Raw genomic sequence first — 23396 nt, forward strand, 5'->3', positions numbered from 1 at the left:
ACTGTATGACCGTGATTGAGATTATGATCACTAATTTTCTACTTTTGATGACGGATTTTAGATTTTAACATTTTTTTTGCACCAGAAGAGGATTATTAACATAAGAATTATTTTATTCATCGCCAGTTGATAAAAGCGAAGTAACTCGGCAAAACAACATGGCTGCAAAAATGTAGAATGGAATAACTTTTTGACGTATTCGATGTGAATTTAGAATGAAAAGAATTTATTTATTATTTGAATGAAGTGAAATCTAGAAAACAAGATGCCGACCGTTGGAAACTACGACAGGAGTAGCAGTGGGCCCCTCGCTGTGGCTGTAAAGAGAGATATGGGGCTGCTAGTCGACACCATGGAAATTGTAGAACCTGTCAAAAAAAGTCAATATGTTCCAAACCATATTTTAGAAACAAGTATGTTTAATGATTAAATTAATCAAAATATCGTGCCAATATTTTACAAAAATGAAAATTTTTTAGCTGATTTGAGTTCATAATATGTAACAGGCCTTGCCTGAGTAGAGCGAAGCTGATGTGATTGTTGTCAAATAAAACCTTCATAATAAAGTTTCCCCAATTGAAAAAAGAACAAAAAGGTGTGAGGATTTTCATTGACGTCAAAATTATCTGACGTCATTTATTCGACGCGTCATAGAAATATTTCTTAGAGACCCAAAATCTCGCTTGGGCGAGATTTGGTAAGTTGACATGCGCTGACATGCGCATTGACAGACATGCGCATTGCCTGTTTTCCCCAGTGTATCCGGTTCCTGTATCCGGTTCCTGCTTTAGAGCTTCGCTCTATATCAATTAATTGCGAAGACAAGAATCGCGAGTGTTAGGTATCATTACACTTGCTCTGTTACTGTGGGTTCAGGAACCATCCCATTGAAACCTTGTTGAAAAAGAATTGGCCCATTAAAACCTTGTGTCTAGTCTCTGTAAACACATGAACAATGTAAAGGAACATTTAAGTGAGAAAATAAGACCTTGCTTATTTCGCTAGAGTCAGTATGTGCAACACAACATGCTGTTAAAAATACGTCCCCTTCTGCTAAACGGCTTAGCAGAAGCAATTGGAATCTAAATATAGGGCAACTCACAAATTTACATAACTTGGCCATATTAATAAGTCAAAATGTCAGGTACCTACCGGTAGTAGATCATTAGCGACTCGACTGACATTTTGTACAAATAAATCATTATCCCCAGAGATACATATGACAGGGCTATAATATAATACTAAACTGAACATTATGTTAATTGAAATTAAGATGAATTTCAGGCTATTCACATATTTATTTCAGAAACATTTGCGAAAGTGGGTAAAAATTCCATGATCCATGCTCGGCCATCTACAATCCATTTTGATGGCTTTAACACGTTTACAAGACAGAGTCAAACTTTATCTTTAGTCAATGCATCAACAGAGGTGATTTGTCTACACATAATACCTCCACAGACCAAACATTTCTCAATTAAATATATTAAAAATGTAAGTATGAATAATTAACAATGTCTTTCTACCATTTATCAGTACCAAAATGAAATGAAATGGAGTTTTGCTGTCCTACAGTTCTTCTCCTACTGGGCTAATGAAGGCAGGCCTACACCATACAGTGTGCTATGATGGAAATTTCGTCTGGGCAGCGGCACTATGGCCTACTCTTATATTGAATTCCAACAGTCAACAGTTTTCTCTGGGTCCCCCTGTTTACTCCCACTGTTAAAGACCCCTACACGCAAGCGAATTAATGAAATAAAATTGGACCATATGTTAGTCCCAAAATCACCTAGTTTGTTAAACATAGAAAGATTATGTTTTAAATTCCATGGTTTGAAGAATGAAGAAATGAATATTGTTGGGTTTTTTTAATTGTTATAGAAAAGAATGGTACCTGGTTTAACATTAGATTGTGTTATAGAGTTTGAAGGAGATGAATGGAGATATTATTATGACTGTGTAAGAATTAACTGTCAGGTAAGAAAATTAGATTTAAACATTTTGAGTAGGACACCTTTTAGAAGGATTTCGATATAATCAGAATACAGTGAAATGAAATAAACCAGCCTGGAATTAAGGTGACTATCACAGATATTGTACAATATAGGATGAAAAGGTTAGAGCACCACACTACATACAAACAAAACCAATGACAATAAACATTATACAAATAATATTTATACAAATTGTGTGCTCAGACTGGTGCAGAAAAGTAAGACACAAACTAGAGCTGGCACGACTGATTAGTGATATATCGTTGAATCAATGTAATACGATTCACCTTCTTATGATTTGTGTATTGAATCGTGAGACGCTGAATCGGTGTATCTCATGTTTTTTTCTTGCTTCAGTAAGTAACCTGTCACTTTTAATTATCCACGTCACACATTATCCATAGGTATACAAACATTCTTAAAGCGAGAATTTCATATTTTCTAAAAAGTCAAAACATAATTATTTCTATGTCGTTTGCTCAATAGGTTGTCAACTCACTATTATATGATCATAGTTATCATTCTCACACTCAAAAATGTTTCACACCGGAAATAATAACACAATTACCTCCTAATTACCTCCCTTGTTTTTCTATTCCCTACCATGGGATAGCTATCTTTAAACGTTTGAATTTGAAGTTGAAAATTATATTTTTGCCAATTTCTCAACTGGCAATAGTGAATTATAGGATTAATAGGATTATTTTTTATCAAGGTAGGACTGTTTATACATAGCATTGATTTGAAGGCTTTAATTTAATACATTTTAAAAATATAACTTAAAAATATGAAATTGTAGCTTTAAATTGTTGTGGTCTTTATTTTGATCCACATCAATATCTTGATATAAAACATTCTTATTTCTTCGAGATCGACAGGACTAAAAATATCAATTATTCATTTATCCTATTGTTTTCTTGGTAAATATTGACCTGATTATGAATCATGATACGAATCGTATTGTAGTACCTGAATCATTTCATATATCTTCTATTTATTTGTACTTTATTTTCGTCTTGTGTTTTATTTTAGGGTGAAGAAAATTTAATGATACCCCTTCATGCTTACCCTGTTCTAAATTTAAAAGAATTTCCACAGAATTTTGTATTTCCCCCTGTTGCGGTTGGAGAGACGTGAGTAGAACTTCTAAACAAACAGCTTTATGGATTAATTCTTTAAATGACCTCTCTATTATTTAATAACAACGTTAATGATAAATATCCATCTAGTCAGCCTATTTATACATATTTTGGCTTACACCAAACTAATTAATAACGTTGTTATTAAATAATAGAGAAGTAGTTATATCCATATATACCTTGTATTGTGTTTTGTTATGGATAGCTTTATTGATAACATTCACTAGGTTTATTAACTGTAATGTTTCAATGTTTGATAACGGTGAGAATACCATCATTGAAACGTTACAGTTAATAACGTAGTGAATGTTATTAACTGTAATGTTTCAATGTTTGATAACGGTGAGAATACCATCATTGAAACGTTACAGTTAATAACGTAGTGAATGTTATCCATAAAGCTATTTGTATATCGCTTTCACTGAATGCCCTTTAAAGATATAAGTTCAAGTTTTTAATGAGATCAAGTTACTTTTTGATTTTAAACATAGGTACTAGTTTTCCGAAATAACTGGGTCTGGTTTAGATAATCGGGTAACACTAGTTCGGTATTTTTATCTGTATCTTGAAACACCCCCCCCCCCTCTCCCTACATCACAAGCCCTGTCTACAACGTTAGTCTTGACTGCAAATAAAAACAGTTTTTTTTCCATTGTTTATAGATATCAGTACCTATGAAACCTGTACCTGTCTACAACTCTTGGTCATGTGAACAACAGTCTCGGCTTCCAAAACTGCAAAATATGACCTTGAACTTTTGTCAAGGTTACCTGGGCCTTGTTTTAATGTATTTTGTTTGCAAACAATCAGATATAAATGTTTTTTTAATTTTATTTTGAAGAATGTCGCAGACGTTTCCATTAAAATGTGAAGTACCGGTAGATTTTGAGTATCAACTGGAATATATCCGACCACATCCATTTTTTACTGTTAAACCAATGTCAGGTAGGTTAAATTGTATTTTATGATCCTTCGTCTTTATGGCTGTGGTCTTTTACAAATATGGGGGTTGGGTGGCCGAAGGGTTTAGCATATGCGCGTTAGATCTAAAGGTTTATTGTTCAGTCAAGTGGCGTGGTTTGAGTCCCTGCTTATACAATGTCATGACAAGCAGTAGGGTCAGCTGTCCAACCTCATGAGTTTTCTCAGGATCCTTTCCTACGCGCAAGCGAATTATTGAAATATAACTGAACCATATGTTAGTCCCGAAATGACCTAGTTTGTGTTGAGTGGATGTTAAACCCCATTCCCTCTCTTTTACAAATATACTGGCAATGCTTTTAAGAACTTTAATGAAACTTCATCCAGATTTTTCAGCGTGGTTCTGCCTTGTACATGATGCAGGACAAAAGGCTTGTCAAGAAAAGACATATTGTCGTTCGGATGGGATGAAAAATGAGGTCCTGTGTACACAACGTGTGCGTAAAAGATCCCTTGGCAGTTGGAATTCAATATAAGAGTAGGCCATAGCGCTGCTGTCTGGGCAAAATTTGCTCTATAGAATACTGTATAGCATATGTCCGTCTTCATTAGCCCAGTCGAAGCAGAACAATAGGGCATTAAAGTTAAAACTCCATTTCATTTCATTTTTAAATGTAATATCGAACGTATATTTTTGCAAAAATCTGATTAAAATACAGATCTATATTCCGTTTCGTTTTTTTAATAATTTCGATGGCATACACTACATGCAGATCTGACCAGTTGTTTTGGGAGGTCGCGTCACAGGTCATACGAGCGGCTTTTGACCCTAAGACATCAGACATTTGATTAACCAATCAGGTTTGACGTTTCTAGTGGATTACCCACAGTTTCATGCAACACATGCCAAACACTTGCCGTAACAGACCGTTTTATTGGCTAATCCCTCACATCATCTAGAACACGACAATGATAACAACTCTTCCAGATCCTAGTCTAGTAAAGTGAAGTAAAACTAAATTTTGAACTATAAAAGACAAAATGAAATAGGATCTGCGTTTTGATCAGATTGATTTTGCAAAATCTTGTAAGGTCTGTAATTTCACAAAATATTATAACGTCCGTAGTTTCATAAAGTACGTTAAACCCTCATTTTATAATTTCATATTTTTGTGTGTTTTACAGGTTGTATTCCAGCCAATGGTACAACAGATATTGTTATCACGTTTTCTCCGTGTGAGTTTTTAACGGCACAGATGACCTTACAGCTGATTACATCACAGTTTAACTCTAAACCAATCATCTGTCAGTTTACAGGAACATCAGCACCTGGTTTGCTCAAGTAAGAAAATAAACATGGTGTCGTATTTCACCAAAATATTGTCTGTAGAAGTGTCAAGATGTTTTGTTTGTCATAGGAGGGTGCTGAATGGTTTAACTTCGCAACTGCTAGGTCTGTCCTCTGGTTTCCTCCTACTAATAAAGACTCCTACGCACAAGCAAATTATTGAAATTAAATTGAACCATATGATAGTCCCGAAATGACCTAGTTTGTTTTGCGTGGACGTTAAACCCCATTTCTCTCTCTTTTTTGTATTGATGTCAAGTAAACAGGTTTTTATTGATACTGTGTCAAAATGTCATTTGTTAGTGATTGTTGAACAAATACTGTGTAAAATAAGGGGGTTCTTGTTCCAAGCTACAGCTTTTCTCTGTAAAACATACCAACAAATAACAACAGGTTGTTTAGATGGAGCAAGCTGATTTGTTTTCTACAAATGTTTACGAAAAAGAACCCTTGCCAGTTGGAATTTGACCTAAGAGTAGGCCATAGCTTCACTCATAGCACACCACATTGCATGCAATGCCTGTCTTCATTTGAAAAGTAGGAAGTTAAACCCCATTTCATTTTTTCCTAGTTTTGTTGTTTGGCTGTTTCCTTTGTGCAAAAAATCTTTGAAAGTTCTTGTCCAGAGTAGAAAATATATTTTAATCTCTGTTACGGAAGAATGTACATGTATATACAAATTCTGTTGTGAAGTCAAACGATGAAATGAAGTTCCACATTCTTGAATTTACCTTTCCTGACTTTTCACAAACTTCCAAAGATTGTTCAACTGAATAATTTAATTGTTTTTATCTTTTTTTTTAAGGGAAAGAAGTAAAACTCAGTATTTATCACGAAAGAAAACAGATGTATTAGATCCACGATGTCTGTCCCCGTTAGATCGGGCTAGATCTAATAGACGAGCTTCTAAATTTAAAACAACAATAACACCACAACAACCACAGGTATGGTTCTTATTATCTTAAACAACAATAACACCACAACAACCACACGTATAGTTCTAATTATCTTAAACAACAATAACACCACAACAACCACATGTACAGTTCTAATTATCTAAAACAACAATAACACCACAACAACCACATGTACAGTTCTAATTATCTAAAACAACAATAACACCACAACCACGGGTATAGTTCTAATTATCTAAAACAACAATAATAACACCACAACCACATGTATAGTTCTTATAATAAACAATCTACAACGCTACATCTTCAAACACACATAAATTAGCTCAGAATAAACTAATTTGGATGGAAATTTTGAATATTTTCTTATTTCATTATCTATTTTCGAACTATTATAGCAAGAATGACTAGCTCTCTATCTAAATCTTACATAATGTATCTTTAATGGGATATATTAATATTTAACAACTGTCTTATTGTCACTCTTTATCATTAAATTACAGTTGTTGTATTTTTTGTCTCGTCTTTGGGATGGGATGAAAAACTGAGGTCTGTCTGTGACATTACGTAAAACAGCCCTTTGAATTTAAAGAAGAGTAAGCCGAAGACAAAATTTCCCTTATTGCACACAGTAAAATGAGTTCGAAGTTGCAAGCTATTATTAACAATATACATGTACATGTATGAACAAAAAGTGTTGAAATAGGCTAAAATACGATTTGTCAAATCTTAACTTTTACATTTCATGTTATGTCATTGAAAAGATATTTTTAACATTTGTTTTCATATTTAATGGGGTTTAATGTCTTAATATTTAGCTTTAACTGGCCTAATGAAGATGCACTTACGCCTAACAGCTGCGTTGCGGCCTACTCTTGTATTTTGTATGCCAATGTGTACACGGGACAGCAGTTTTTTCCCTCCCATTCGAATGACGATATATGTACGTTGTCCTTGCCAGACCCTCTGTCCTGCATCATGCCGATAAAAACTGGATGTACTTCCTCGACTAATGCAGGGATTGAACACGGGACCTCCAGATTAGCAAGCCAACGTCTTACCAACTGAGCCACCGTGGCTATCACTGTTCACATGTTGGTATAAATTATTATTATTATTATTACAGGAGATAGTTAAAGATGGTATAAAATTCCCTGTTATTATAAATACACCACATGCTGTAGCTCAAGTATTAAACCAACAACCAGGAAGATTAAAAGCTAAAGATGTCAGGGACAGTAAGTTGACAAATATTCTCTATGTTAGTCCCAATATAACATAGTTGTGTTGTATGGATGGGTGACTAAGGTCACTTTAAATCATAAGGTCTGTCATTGAGTCAAATGGTTGTGTTTTGATTCCTAGCTTGTATGTGACAAGTAGTAGGGCCTTCCTGTTCCTCTCTCCCTGTTACAAACCCCTAAACGAATTATTGAAATAAAATTGAACCATATGTTAGTCTCTAAATTGCTTAATTTGTGTTGAGTGGATATTAAACCCCATTTCTCTCTCTTATGTTACTCCCGATATAACATGGTTGTGTTGTGGGAAAGTTAAACTTCAATTACTTCATTCCTTTATCATACCCGATTCTAAAAATGACCAATCTCTCATTGAGTGGATGTTAAACCCCTTTTCCCCCTCCATTCTGCCACTCTCCTTGTCTCCCAGGGGGGTTGGATGGCCGAATGTTTAGCACGTGCGCTCTGTATCATAAGGTCTGTCATTAAGTCAACTGGCGTGGTTTTGATTCCCCGGTTGTACGTGTATGTGTCCAACCTCGTGCGTTTTCTCCTGTGTATACATTGGCGTGCACGTAAAAGATCCCTTGGCAGTTGGAATTCGATATAAGAATAGGCCATAGTGCCGCTACCCGGGCAAAATTTCCCTATAGCACACTGTATGTGGCGTATATCCATCTTCATTAACCCAGTCGGAGAAGAACAGTAGGACGTTAAACCTCCATTTAATTTCATTTCTATTTTTTTTAGCGATGTTATCACAGAAAGATAATAATAAACCATCAAGTCGTCAGATGAAGGAGGCGTTATTTGAACAAACGGTCAGGAAGAATGTTTACGAAGAAAGACAGAATCAGCTACGATGGCAGGTTAAACTCGGTGATAGCCAGTTACACCAATCAAACCGTGTTAAAATATTAGAAGAACGAGATAATGCCTGGAATTATTATATGGTAGGTTGTTAACTTTTATATTTGGAACACATAGTTTGCAGGCAGGGCTCACGCTGTCAGTCGCCACAGTCCCAATTTGCGATAAATATATGAATGTGGCGATTAAAATTTGATTTTGGCGATAAGGTTTTAGGGATTGTTGATTCTTTTTTTTTGAAGATAAGATATTCCAGTTGGTGGAAAAAAAATTGAAAGTGAGTCTTTAAAAACCAGTATTTATAAGAATCAGACAGTTAACCAAAATGTGGGGTGGGGGTGGGGGTGGGGGATATGACCCCTCCAGGTTTGTCTGAATTCTCTGTAGGTAATAAGTAGTCTGATGTTTCAAACTGGGAAAAGTTACTGGGTCTGAAAAGTTCTTATTATCACTTATAATAGACATGCAAAAGAATATAAATCGGGTGGTTTCACATCGACTTCTGGCACAAGGAAATATGACTCAGTGAAAATGGGGAATTTTGTTGATGTAAAATGATTAAACAAAAGAAATTAGTTCTAGAAACACAAGATTAAATGATACCTGGGTTACAGTGTTGTGTGCCAGAAGTCATCCTCTTTCACAACATCCATAAACACTTTGTAGTAATGTTATCTTTTCTTGATATCTTTTTTCCAGTTTACCAGAAGAGAAGATCCAATACCAGAAAATGAATATGAAAGGTTAAAAACTTGCGTTAAATTTAGACGAACAATGAGAAGAAACGACCAGGTAAATTAGGCTTCAATCATTTCTGTAGATGGCCATGAGGAGAGGTGAAGAGGTCAATGAACTTTGACCCTTTAGTAGATGAAATGGTACAAATGAAACATACACTGTCTACAGCTAGATCCACTTGAATCACTTGTGATGGGGGTTGGATAGTCGAGTGGTTAGCGTGTGCACGTTGTATCACAAGGTCTGTCATTGAGTCAGCTGGTGTGGTTTTGATTCCTCGGTTGTACGTAACAAGGAGTAGGGTCGGGTCGCCTGTCCAACCTTGTGGGTTTTCTCTGGGTCCTTTGGTTTCCTCCCACTGCTAAAGACCCCTACACACAATCATCATCATCATTAGGTATTTTTATATTTACAGTTAGCATATAAAGAGGCTACGTTTGATCTGTATAATAATGACATGTGGGCAGTACGACACGTGGCGTTAGAAAAATTTATTCAAGCAGCAAGAAAAGTTATTATTAGAAACCGTGGAGAAGTGAAATTAAAATCTTTACGTAAAGTAGTCATCGATTGGAGCAAGAAAAAATATACCATGGAACATCTCACACGTAAGTTACCTCAAAAATACACCTTGCACATGTAAGTTACCTTAAAAATACACCATGGAATATCTTACCCGTAAGTTACCTCAAAAATACACCATGGAATATCTTACCCGTAAGTTACCTCAAAAATACACCATGGAACATATGACACAAACGTTTTATTGCCACAGTTTTCACTTCTGATATGAGATATGTCTCGACCAGGGACATGTTCCCGAAGTGCTTCTCTTTGTGCTGTTGTTATATCCTAAATTCTAGCTTCAAGACAGCCCTAGTATAACAGCCGACCCCAAACAAACTGCCAAATAATAGTCACAAATATATAAATCATATATAATGGTAAAATACTTTTGACATTTTATCATCAGAAAAACATGCTTACTAATATTACTTAGTTCAATATTTAGTAAATTTTAAAACTAAGCAAATTTGAACTTTAGGGGTGTTTTCTAATGTTTTCTAGATGATCAACAAGATAAAATAGATGATGAGGAAGAAAAGGAAGATATACCCGTACAGTATGATATTTCATCTAATAAAATCAAACATGTTACATTTCCTACATTTATACCACCAGATGGTAAAGATGATATGGTAAGTGAATAGTCATTAAAACTCTCACCGATAGGGCTCTGTTTGTTTATTCTCAAGTTCTTATTGTTTGTTCTCATTTCTGTTTGCTCTCAACTTGCTATTGTTTTTTCTCAACTTGTTATATTGGTTGCTCTCAACCTGTCCCTGTTTGTTCTTGACTTGTTTTTGTTTGTTCTCAACTTTTTACTTTTTGTTCTCAACTTTTTACTTTTTGTTCTCAACTTGTTGCTGTTTGTTCTCAGTTGGTTACTGTTTGTTCTCAATGTTATTTGAATTTTATTTTATTATTGATTGTTCTCAATTAGTTACTGTTTGTTGTCAATTTGCTACTTAACCTGTTATTGTTTGTTGTCAATTTGTTACTGGTTTGTTGTCAATTTGTTACTGGTTCGTTTTCAATTTGTTACTATTTTAACTTAAATTGTTATATTTGTTTTACTTAGGCACCAGATGCTGTAGGGGTTGTACCGTTTATGCCAACCGATGTTATTGTGAAGAGAAAAGTTCCCTTCTTTAATCTCAAGGTAAGTGGGGTATACATCGAGGGTTTAGAACATAATTCATTAATTGTGATAAGTCACAATGCTTGATATATTGACTTATCACAATTATGTTCTAAACCCTCGATATACAATTCCCTAAACAGTTACGTCTTCCTGTTTTCTTTAAAGAATTTATTTTGGAACAGTAATTGCAATTTGCTCTTAATAAACAGGAAAAATGAAAGAGGTATTAATATTTAAATGTATTTGACTGGGGTTTCACTAAACATGGAGTCGTTTGACCACATCACAAGATAGACACAAAGAAAAAGAGATATTTCCTAGAACTAATAATTTTATCTTTAATTGCACATTGGCCTCTTGAGCAGGGTTAAAGCTTTAGCCATCTGTCCATTTTTATGTTGTTTTTTTTTTAGAATGATTATAAAATAAATGATAAGTATGTTTATGTGCTTTTTATCATTGTAATTATTGTGTTTTAATATTAAATTCTTTGAAATTCTAATTTTAAGACTGAAACATATGCCCTGGGTTTGAGGTCAATAACCCCAGATGGGGTGACAGTTAATTGAACCAGTCATCTGTTAACAGTGATATAAAAGATGGACTATAAACCTAAGTATTTTGTTGTATATTCATAGGTTGCACAGTGTTACCAGCTAAATGGTTATAAGCCTCACGATATACAGGCTTCATCTAGTGGTTTTATACCATCAAAACTTGTACGTCCACTTCGTTCTGGGGCGGAGGTAGGTGTCGGTTTGTTCTATTTATATAGCTACAACAAGGAATTTAATTTGAAAACAATTCAGTGTAAAATTTCATTTCAGAATAAGTCCATTATAATTGAAAAAATACTAAATTTCGATTTCCAGATCTGAAACATGTAAGTTTGTCAACATGTGGGAGTATTTTATCATTACTCCTGTCTTCCCGTCCAACCATGCATCCGTCTAAGGGAGCCATGGTGGCTCAGAGATTAAGGCCGTTGCTCACTAAGTGGGGGGTTTCCCCTTGTCAGCGGTGTAAGAAAGAGGGACTTGCCAGGAGAAGCGTCCAGTCATTGGGATGAAACGGAAAAACCCTGGACCATTGGAGTTTGAAATAATATAGATCCACTGTCCAGACACAATTTCCCTCATAGCACACTATATAACTTCCAGGATATTAGAAATCCTTCATATGAAGTTGTGGGGGGGGGGGGGATGACTGAATGGTTAGCTTGGCGCGCTGTATCGTAAGGTCTGTTATTGACTCAACTGGCATGGTTTCGATTGCTCGGTTGTACTTGACAAGGAGTAGTGAGGGTCACCTGTCCACCCTCATGGGTTTTCTCCTGGTCCTCCGGTTTCCTCCTCTCGGTCCTCCGGTTTCCTCCTCTCAGTCCTCCGGTTTCCTTGCACTGCTTAAGACCCCTACTAGCAGGTGAATTACTGAAATAAAGTTGACCGATATGTTAGTCCTGAAATGACCTGGTTTGTGTTAAGTGGACGTTAAACCCCATTTCTCTCTCTTTAAAATGAAGTTTAGAGATTTTTCATTTCAAATTGTTTAAATTTCATTTCTAAATTTCTGGGACCCATAGTTTTGGGCTTTAGCTGTGTTGTTCTATGTTTAAACTGTTTGAAAGAGAATGGTATTTGTAATGTGATTATGTATTCAAGTTGTTTGAATTTTGAATGTGATAATTTAAATATTAATTCAAGTTTTATTAAACTAAGAACAAGTGCGTTAGTAGCGATTAGGCCACAGGACTCTCGCCTAGATTGTCCAGCGTTCGAATGTCAATGTGAGCTGAGTAGGATCATGGTTAAGTCCGGCGTCAACTTGTCAGGGATAGCGCTGATAGGGCTGGCAAATAAAGTCTTGTCTAGTTGTTCGGATGAGACAAAAAAAGGTGTCCGTCAGTGTACATGTTGGCTTGCACTTAAAAGAACCCTTGACAGTGAAGATTGACAGAATTATATGTTAGTTTCATTGCATTTTTTTTTGTATGTGCATTCCAAACGCGTACATGGGCAGACCTTCTGTTTTTTTTATTCCATCTGAAGAGCTAGACAATACTTCCCTGTCAGTCCACATTGTCTAGTTGTTTAGATGGGGCAAAAAACTGAGGTTCTGTGTACACATCACACGCACGTAAAAGAACCCTTGAAATTAGGAATAGAATGAAGAGAGAGTAGGTCGTAGTGCCGCTGCCCAGGCCAGATTGTCCTCATACGACACTGCATGACTTATGCCTATCTTCATTAGCCCAGTCAGTACGGAAAAGTAGCACCATGAGTCCCATTTCTTTTCCTTCGTCAGTGGCATAAAATTATACATTAAAAATTCGAAAGTTTTCGAACCGGGACATATATAGTCGTGAGATGGATAGCCTACTGCTTGATAAAGATAATCAAGCTCTGCGTCTCTAGTATCACTCACTACCTCTTAACACAGCTCGAGAAAGTTGTAAATCCACCCCTCGTATATCTGATCTAGATGGACCATCTTAAACTTAAACAATAGGAACCCAATTTTTTTCGATAATTCTCAACAAATTTTAACAATTTGCCGACAATGGTTTAAAACTTAACATTAAATATTTTGAAATACAGTAACTCCGACTGAAACAACACAACTACACAATACCACCAAAATTGTAATATATTGTAAATGCATGTGCTCGTGTTTGAGCGTGAAAGTAGGAAATTAAACCCCTGTTCATTTCCGTTAACCACCGCACAAAATTATACATTTTAAAATTCCGAAGGGTTTGATTGAACCCGAAGCATATCTAGTCATGAGACGGGATTGGGATCACCTACTGCTCGCTAAAGATATTCAAAATTTGGGACGCTAGTACATGCAGCAATAGAAAACAACAGCAACCAGAAGAGGTGGAAAATGTTTTTCACTATAAATACCAAAGTAAGATAAAACTTGTTGGATGTTTATTTCATTTGTTTTACTTTATCCTTGTTCATAATTATTTCTGCATGTTGCATGTTTTTTTTTGTTTTGTTTTTTTGCGTTTGGTTTGAAAGGATGAGATGATTAATCTGCCAGTTCCCGATGTACAGATCACAGATATGGAAGTTCAAGTTGAAAATCACGTTGAAAATCAGGAATTACCAGAAACAGAAACAGAGGAACGGGAGACCACTGTGGAGGAATTAACAGGCATGGCTCCACCAAAAGCTTTATTCAATCCTGTCGAATATCCACCATTACATATCTTTGTAAGTAATTTGTTTATTTTGATCAGTTGCTTGGCCAAAGGGTGTCTAGTTGTATGTGAAAGAACCGGAAAATTCCTCTAGATTTTTCCAGCTTTGTTTCCCGCATGCCAGTGGCTGTCCAGGAACAGTTTCTAATCATTCGAATATTACAAAAAAAAAGAGGTTTTGTCGACACATTGGTGTGCACGGAAAAGAACCCTTGACGGTCGAATCCAAATAACAGTAGATTGTAGTGTCGCTGTCTGAACAAAATTCCATCATAGCACAATGCATGGTGTATGTCCATATTTATTGGCCCAGAGAAGGGACAATGGCCTCTCTGCTGGACTGCCCTGGCTTGGAACCCTGATGTCGGCTAGGAAAAATCTTCAGGGTTTTTCAAGCCCTGTGGAGACCGATAAGGAAGATGTGTCTAGTCTTTTAGATGGGACATAAAAAACCAATGTACATTATTTGGAGAACATATTGGCATGCAAGAAAAAGAAGCCTTGGCAGTTGGAAATCAAAAAAAAAAAAATTATGCAGAAACCCCTCTGTCATTGCATAACTCTGTAATCCTATAGGCTGTAACCCTCGTCAAAATGTCACTTATTATTAAACTCAGTAATTGTGTATCCATAAAATTGTACCTTGTGTTAATATGTTCAATTACTAAATGTCAATAAAGAAGAAGTTTTAATTACCATATGTTTTCCGGCATTATCATCTGTTTTACAGAATCCAGCTCCAGGTCTACAAGTATTCCATGCTCCCGCCCCATATTCAGAAACATCCTCCGATTTTCATCTTTGTCCATTACCCCGATATATCTGTAAAGATGCGATGAAGAGTCCCCATACTTCAACACAGAGAAAATATCTTGATAGAGAGGTCGGTTATTTACTACTTACTTCAAATTATTTTACTCCAAGATTGGTTTACACGTTATCCAATTTCATTAAAAGATGCATTATGTGAGATTTAGATAAGATCTGGTGATTCACATGGGTTTGGTATGTTAATAAATGTCCAAAGAATGCCAAAATAAAGACCAGCAATAGGCAGATTTATATAATGCATCTTTAAGATTTGTCTGGTTTTTATGGAGAGAATAAAAGGAAACAGAATAGACTATCTAATTTCACTATGTATATCATACTGGGTAAATTGAATCACATTATCATACTGGGTAAATTGATTCACATTATCATACTGGGTAAATTGATTCACATTATCATACTGGGTAAATTAAATCACATTATCATACTGGGTAAATTAAGTCACATTATCATACTGGGTAAATTGATTTGACATTATCATACTGGGTAAATGAAGTCACATTATCATACTGGGTAAATTGATTTGACAGTACACTGGGTAATGTGAGTCACATTATCATACTGGGTAAATTGATTTCACATTATCATACTGGGTAATGTGAGTCACATTATCATACTGGGTAAATTAAATCACATTATCATACTGGGTAAATTAAGTCACATTATCATACTGGGTAAATTGATTTGACAGTATACTGGGTAATTTGAATCATATTATCATACTGGGTAAATTGATTTCACATTATCTTACTGGGTAATGTGAGTCACATTATCATACTGGGTAAATTAAATCACATTATCATACTGGGTAAATTGATTTGACAGTATACTGGGTAATTTGAATCATATTATCATACTGGGTAAATTGATTTCACATTATCTTACTGGGTAATGTGAGTCACATTATCATACTGGGTAAATTAAATCACATTATCATACTGGGTAATGTGAGTCACATTATCATACTGGGTAAATTAAATCACATTATCATACTGGGTAAATTAAGTCACATTATCATACTGGGTAAATTGATTTGACAGTATACTGGGTAATTTGAATCATATTATCATACTGGGTAAATTGATTTCACATTTACTTACTGGGTAAATTAAATCACATTATCATACTGGGTAAATTAAATCACATTATCATACTGGGTAAATTAAATCACATTATCATACTGGGTAAATTGATTTCACATTATAATACTGGGTAAATTGATTTCATATTCTGGGTAATGGAGTAACCAATATTAGAAGGTATACCTTGCGTAGTTATTTGTGTGGAGGCTATAATTTTTATGTTGTAATATTTATTGTAGGATATTATACGAGGAACAATGACTTGGAAGAAATTTCCATCACAAGGTTTAACATCATTATCTAATACTCCAACATTAACTGGTGTATGGATACCTAGATGGTAAGTACATGCGTATATAGTGAGGACCTTATATATTATACCCATGTTATAGTGAGGACCTTATACTCATTACACCCATGTTATAGTGAGGACCTTATATATTACACCCATGTTATAGTGAGGACCTTCTATATCATACACTGATTACACTCATGTTATAGTGAGGACCTTATATATTACACCCATGTTATAGTGAGGACCTTATATATTACACCCATGTTATAGTGGGGACCTTACACTCATTACACCCATGTTATAGTGAGGACCGTATGTATTACACCCATGTTATCGTGAGGACCTTACACTCATTACACCCATGTTATAGTGAGGACCTTATATATTATACACTGATTACACCCATGTTATAGTGAGGATCTTATGTACGGTATTATACATTATAGACATCTATATGAGAACATTACATATAAACCAGGGATTTAGTGTGGGGAGCTGTATGCAGACATGTGTCTTTTAGCGTAAATGAACAGTGCAATATTAAAATGGTGTTTATCTTCCCACCGACTGGGATAATGAATGCAGGCATACACCATGCAGTGTACTATGGTGACAAATTTGCGTAAATGAACAGCATAATATTAAAAAGGTGTTTATAAAATTATCTTCCCACCGACTGGGATAATAAAGGCAGGCATACACCATGCAGTGTACTATGGGGACAAATTTGCCCGAACAGCAGCACTACCGGCTTACTCTTGTTTCTCTTTCAACTTTCAAATGATGTGCCTGTGTAATTTATTTATTATTTTATAGCAGAGTTCTTAATCCTTTTTCAAACGAACTGACCAGAACTGGAACAAATGAGGCCCCGATAGGAAATAGGTCAATTATAAGCTTCCATTCCCTTTAATATAATTCTTAGTAATTTGTTATGGAGAATGTCGTATTCTAATGTATGGGATTACCACAAAAGTAAAGAGAAATAGGTACACCTTTTGAAAATTTTACGTATTTAATTCAGGTACCACCTTGAAGTACATGTCGGTAATGTTTCTGTATAAATTTATAGGGATATAGGGATGATAGATTATTTATTATTTTACAGGGATGATAGTTTTGGTCCTGATATATTACCACACGATGTGCCGCCATTATTAGATTCTCTACCTGATGATGATAATGAACAAATAGCAGCCGAGTAAGTCACTTCTATTAATATTCAAAAGTATAACTGGTAGAGAAATTAAGAGCGGTTTCAGTTGAAAATAACATTTATTATCCAAAACTTTCTTATATTGGGAGACCTTGACCAATGAAATGGTTGGTATTGCCGTGCATTATCAAGGTTTCAAAATTATGTTTGGTTTTTCGCTACATGCTTGGGAAAACCACTTATATAGAATTAGAACTTTCAGGAGAACCTGCTTTTGGTTTGTAAAAAAATACTGGGGGCAGGGTTAAGGCCTGGATTATAAGGTCTGTCATTGAATCAAGCGGCGTGGTTTCGATTCCCTGCTTGTACGTGACAAGGAGTCGGGGCGCCTGTCCAACCTCAAGAGTTTTCCCCCGGGTCCTCCAGTTTCCACCCACTGCTAAAGTTCCCTACGAGCAAGCGAATTATTGAAATAAAATTGAACCATATGTTAATTCCGAAGTGACCTGGTGGACAATAAACACTCATTAAACACTCTTTTTATTCATTTGTAAAGTATTTTGAACTTTGTTTATTCACATACAACTTTTTATAACATTATCAAAAAAACGTAACTGAAGTAAGTTACTTACTCCACCATTTAGACAACTTTTATGTTCTCCCTTGTGCCTTTTACTGTGTTTTTGCGTGTATTATTCTATATGTTAAATTTGAATCATTGTTTTTTGGGGGGTGGATGGCTGAATCGTTAGCACATGTGTGCTGTATCAAAAGGTCTGTCATTGAGTCAACTGACATGGTTTCGATTCCCCGGTTGTACATGACAAGGAATAGGGTCGCCTGTCCGACCTCATGAGTTTTTCCGGGTCCCCTGGTTTCCTCCCACAGCCAAAGACCACTACGCACAAGCAAATTATTCAAATAAAATTGAACCATATGTTAGTCCCGAAATGACCTTGTTTTACCTTTTGTAAAGCGCCATCGAGCAGCTCTTAACTGGGTGTTAGGTGCTATATAAGTTAATTACATTATAAGTGTATGTGTGTATTTATAGTTTCCGGCGTGGTTCTCCCTTGTCAGTGATGCAGGATGGAGGGGCTGACAAGGAAAGCTGTCTAGTCGTTCGGATGGGACGAAAAACCGAGGTCCCGTGTACACATTGGCGTGCACGTAAAAGATCCCTTGGCAGTTGGAATTCGATATAAGAGTAGGCCGTCGTGCCGCTGCCCGGGCAAAATTTCCCTCATAGCACACTGTATGGCGTATGCCCGTCTTCATTAGCCCAGGTTAGGAGCAGAACAGTAGGACGTTAAACCCCATTTCATTTCATTTTCATTTCGTGTATTTATAGAGAGGAGAATGTGGAGAACAGTGAATTGAGATTAGGTGACGTTTATTTAACACCGGAAATGGTTGCGGCCCTATTTCCACCATTAGATGATACGTCGTCATCACACGAAGATATGAAAATAACCAGGTAGGTAGTCTCACACTTCCAGTAGGTAGTCTCATACTCTCACACATACCAGGTAGGTAGTCTCACACATACCAGGTAGGTAGTCTCACACATACTAGGTTGTTACAGATTACTATGGGGGTACTCAATTCAATGTTCCGGAATTGAATTCTCTCAACCCCAAAAATTGTGACAATCGAGTGAAAAGGGGTATTTTGGGCTACAACGCATGAGTCGATTGGATAACTAATATCTCAACCAACCATGCAGTCGAAAGACATTCGTTGTATTTAATTACGTCTCGATTCTACTCACACCACCTTCGTACTCCGGACTGACAGAACTGTGACAGGACTGAATTCTGCATCACTCGAATGTAATTCTGGATGTTCTGGACTGTGAATCGAATATCCCCTATGTGTGTATTTACATCAAGGGAGATGATTGATATTGAGATCAGAAAGACAACTTAAATTAGCAATTCCAAAAAGTAAGAAAAAGGCAATGACAAGAACATTTCAATATACCGCCTCTGTATTCTGGAATTAACTACCTCAAACTGTGAAACAAGCGTCTTCAAGTTTTATCTTCAGAAAGGAGTTAGTAAAACACTTAAATCTTTGAACCCTTGTTAATTACTGTTGTCCTCTGAATGTATGTTTATTTGTCCTTTTTTTTTCTTTCTTTGTTGTTTGTTTGTTTGATATTTCTTTATTATAGGCTTATATAATATGATATATATGCACTTTGTAAATATTATTACTGTGTAGTTACTAGTTTTATAGAGTAGCAGGGATATGTTGAAAATTAGAACTCATGTACTAAATATGTTCCCTCAGAAAATAAAGTCATTATTATTATTATTCAGATATATATCGGTCTGTAGTCCTATTACATTGAGACATCTTCTCTTAAATGTCTTTTATTCCATTTTCATTGACACACCAAGCTTTGCTAGACTGAATGGCATTTTCTCTGTCAAATTACAATTGATTTACAGCAACAACCAGTAAATTTCAATCAAAATAAATTCAATCTGATTAAAACACAGATCCTATTTTGTTTTGTTTTTTATAGTTCAAAATTTCGTTTTACTTGTGTTTACTACACTAGGATCTGGAAGAGTTGTTATCATTCACGTGTACTGGATGATGTGAGGGATTACCCAATGAAACGGTCTGTTACAGCGAAGTTTTGGCGTGTGGTGCATGGAACTGTGGGTAATCCACTAGAAACGTCAACGCTGATTGATTAATCAATGCCTGACTTCATAGGGTCTAAAGCCGCTGGTATGACCTCTGACGCGACCTATCACTACAACTGATCAGATCTTCGTAAACAAAACGAAATATAGATCTGTATTTTAATCGATTGAAAATAAATTAAAACGTGATAAATATTTTATTATTAAAAAGAAGTATGTGTCACATGTTTATGGACACAAATAGTGGGAAAACCCCACACAAAAACATCAGACTTCCTAGGTTAAACACAAAACAGCATTGATAACAGAAGTGTTGAGTGTAGATATATCAAATCAAACATATTATTGATATGTTCTCTCTACTGTTTATTGCAGGGAATGAATTGTTTGTTTATTTTAAAGAATATAATTAGTATTATTGTTTGTTTATGTAGTGAGATGTTTCCTGTTGGTAATAAAATGCCATCTACCAATATTCCTGTTGGCCCAACTGGTCCAGTTCCCAGGTAAATTATACAATATTATATTTTTACTAACGTTGCTATGGTTACGGAGTCTTATATTCTGTCTAGTCGTTCATATGGGACAAAAACCTGAGGTTCCTTGTATACCATAGAAATAAGAATAGACCCGTCTTCATTAGCCCAGTTGGAGCAGAACAGTAGGACGTTAAACCCCATTTCATTTCATTTCAAAAATAGAGGGATGGTGGATTGTCGAATGGTTAGCGTGTGCACGCTGTATCATCAGGTCTGTCATTGAGTCAACTGGCGTGGTTTCGATTCCCTGGTTATACATGACAAGGCGTTTGGTCGCCTGTCCAACCACGTGGGTTTTCTCCTGGCCCTCTGGTTTCCTGCCACTGCTAAAGACCCCTACGCCCAAGCGAATTATTGAAATAAAATTAAACTATGTGTTAGTACCGAAATGTCCTAGTTTGTATTGCATGGATGTTAAACCTCATTTCTCTCTCTTTCTCTTTCAAGAACAGACCCTAGGCAACCTTCAAGCCAAATTTCCCTCATAACCTCATTTCATTCAATGTATTCGACCCATCTGATGGATATAAAACTGTATGTCTGTGTATGGGTGTAAAGTCAAACCGTGGCTTCCGATAATGTCTGCTATCTGTGTGGTGTTGACAATAAAACTTAGTGGGCCCAAAACTGAACTTTGTGGTACACCAAAATTTAAATTACCCATTAGATGGTAGCAACATTCTAAACTAATTAGTATTATATGTTACTAGTTGAAATGAACTATTTTGTGTATTTTTACAAGAACTAGATTAAATAAAGTTTGATATGTTACTAGTTTAAATGAATTATTTTGTATATTTTTACAGAGAGAAGAGAGAATTAGAGTTGGAGTATTATATCACTAAGAAGTATAATCGTCTAGGAAGTAAAATACAGGCTAAAATAAACCACATGAATGTCATGTTGACAGATCCTAATCTTGTTCTCAAATAAATACATAGGCCTAATGTTATCCTAAATAAATACAGAAGCCTTTATATTGACTTTAAATAAATACATAGGCCTTAGTGTCATCATTAAATGGATATATAGACCTGAACCTTGTCCTTAAGAAAATACAAAGGCCCTAATCTGATCCTTATATACGTCCATAGGCCCTTACCACATCCTTAAATTGGTACTTGGTCCTAATCTTATTATTAAATAAATATATGGGCCCCAATGTCATCCCTAAATATATACAGACCATAATCTTTTCCTTAGATGATAAATAGGCCGTAATGTCATCCTTAAAAAATAAATAGACCCTTATATTATCCTTAAAATGATATATAGGTCCTAATCTGACCCTTACATAAATTCATAGGCCTTAACCTAATGCTTAAATAATGCATAGGCCTTTACCTGATGCTTAAATAATACATAGGCCCTATCTCCTATAAATGCGTAGAACCAAGAACCCTTGTACCTAGCCGTACCTGTATCTATTATAGTTCATTTGGGTTTAGTTTTGTCGGTCAACCCTCTAAAACTTCCATGTACCAGCATTCTGTAAGAGCATTACGTGTTTAATATGTGTGGATTTAAACTAGGCTTATAAATTGTTTTTTTCTTACCAAATATTTTTATCATGGACTGACAGCTAGGCCCAGTCTGATTATAATACAGATCTATATTTCGTTTCGTTTTTTTATACTTTTGGTGACCTACACTACATGAAGATCTGACATGTTGTACTGAAAGGTCGTGTCAGGTGTTATACGAGGAGCGGCTTTTGACCCTATGGCGTCAGACATTGATTAATCAATCAGCGTTGAGGTTTCTAGTCCTTTACCAACAGTTCCGTTAATCGCACGCCAAGATCTCGCCGTAACAGACTGTTTCATTGGCTTATCCCTCACATCATCCAGAAGGCCGGTAATATAACAGCTCTACCAGATCCCAATGTAGTAAAGATAATTAAATCGAAATTTTGAACTATAAAAAACGAAACGAAATAGGATCTGTGTTTTAATCAAATTGATATAAGAACCACTGAAGAAACAGGCTACATTAATATAACTTACTTGTGATCAGATAAAGTATGAAGTGTTATGGAGCCTTTATTTATCATTTTACTTCTGTATATGATATTCGTTATTGTATTCACGCTAAAGAGTAGTCGACTGGAGGCCCTCTATAGCTCTGTTTATAATCGGACCCTAGCTGCGTTCAGGAAGAAAAGTAGAATACCCGGATGTAGAATGAGTTATCTGTTCCTGATGTATGGATAATGTTTTTAACTCAATATGTTTATAATGAATATATATATATAGCCCTATATTGTGAGTTGTATTTATGGGTTGTGTCGGACTGAATCTGTGATAGAATTATAATGTTCAATTATTCATAGATAATTTCACACATATTCAATATCTTGTTGGTCTATTTCTTTATCAGTATCTGATTGGCTTAATCCACTGTTGCCCTTGACAACGAATCTCGTCAGGTAATTAATTGCCTAGCTAATTCATTATCTGATCTTGGAGAAATCTGATTGGGCGAAAACTATTGTCGCCTTTGCCAACGAATCTCTTCGTTGGCTAAAGTAGTGGTCAGGGGTCAGTTAGACACTGACTTGGTCGCGTGACACATGATATTAAATAAATTGTGATCCTACCATAATTTGCGATGTGAACTTTGACCTGTTTTATGTGTGTATTGTATAAACCTTGTAATATTTTGTATATAAGTCAATATTTATATCGTGTGTCCTATACCTGCTTGTATATATATATATATATATATATATATTTTGATATAAATTATAATA

The 23396-nt window shown here is 35.5% G+C and overlaps 1 protein-coding gene across 1 annotated transcript; it reads left to right on the plus strand.

The window, feature by feature from the left end:
* The first annotated feature begins 126 nt into the window (after positions 1-126).
* On the plus strand, positions 127-23348 carry LOC126831559 (cilia- and flagella-associated protein 221). Its single transcript, XM_050562116.2, has 21 exons — positions 127-413; positions 1307-1494; positions 1885-1980; positions 3030-3130; positions 3978-4081; positions 5243-5399; positions 6211-6349; positions 7446-7557; positions 8311-8513; positions 9130-9222; positions 9584-9776; positions 10237-10367; positions 10811-10891; positions 11512-11619; positions 13900-14094; positions 14812-14964; positions 16234-16334; positions 17398-17490; positions 18797-18922; positions 20540-20611; positions 21451-23348. The coding sequence occupies exons 1-21, from the start codon at positions 266-268 to the stop codon at positions 21575-21577; spliced, it is 2721 nt and encodes a 906-aa protein (XP_050418073.1). The 5' UTR covers positions 127-265; the 3' UTR covers positions 21578-23348.
* Positions 23349-23396: the final 48 nt, after the last annotated feature.

Source organism: Patella vulgata, chromosome 9 (genome assembly GCF_932274485.2).
Source record: "Patella vulgata chromosome 9, xgPatVulg1.2, whole genome shotgun sequence".
In the NCBI taxonomy this organism is placed as follows: domain Eukaryota; kingdom Metazoa; phylum Mollusca; class Gastropoda; family Patellidae; genus Patella; species Patella vulgata.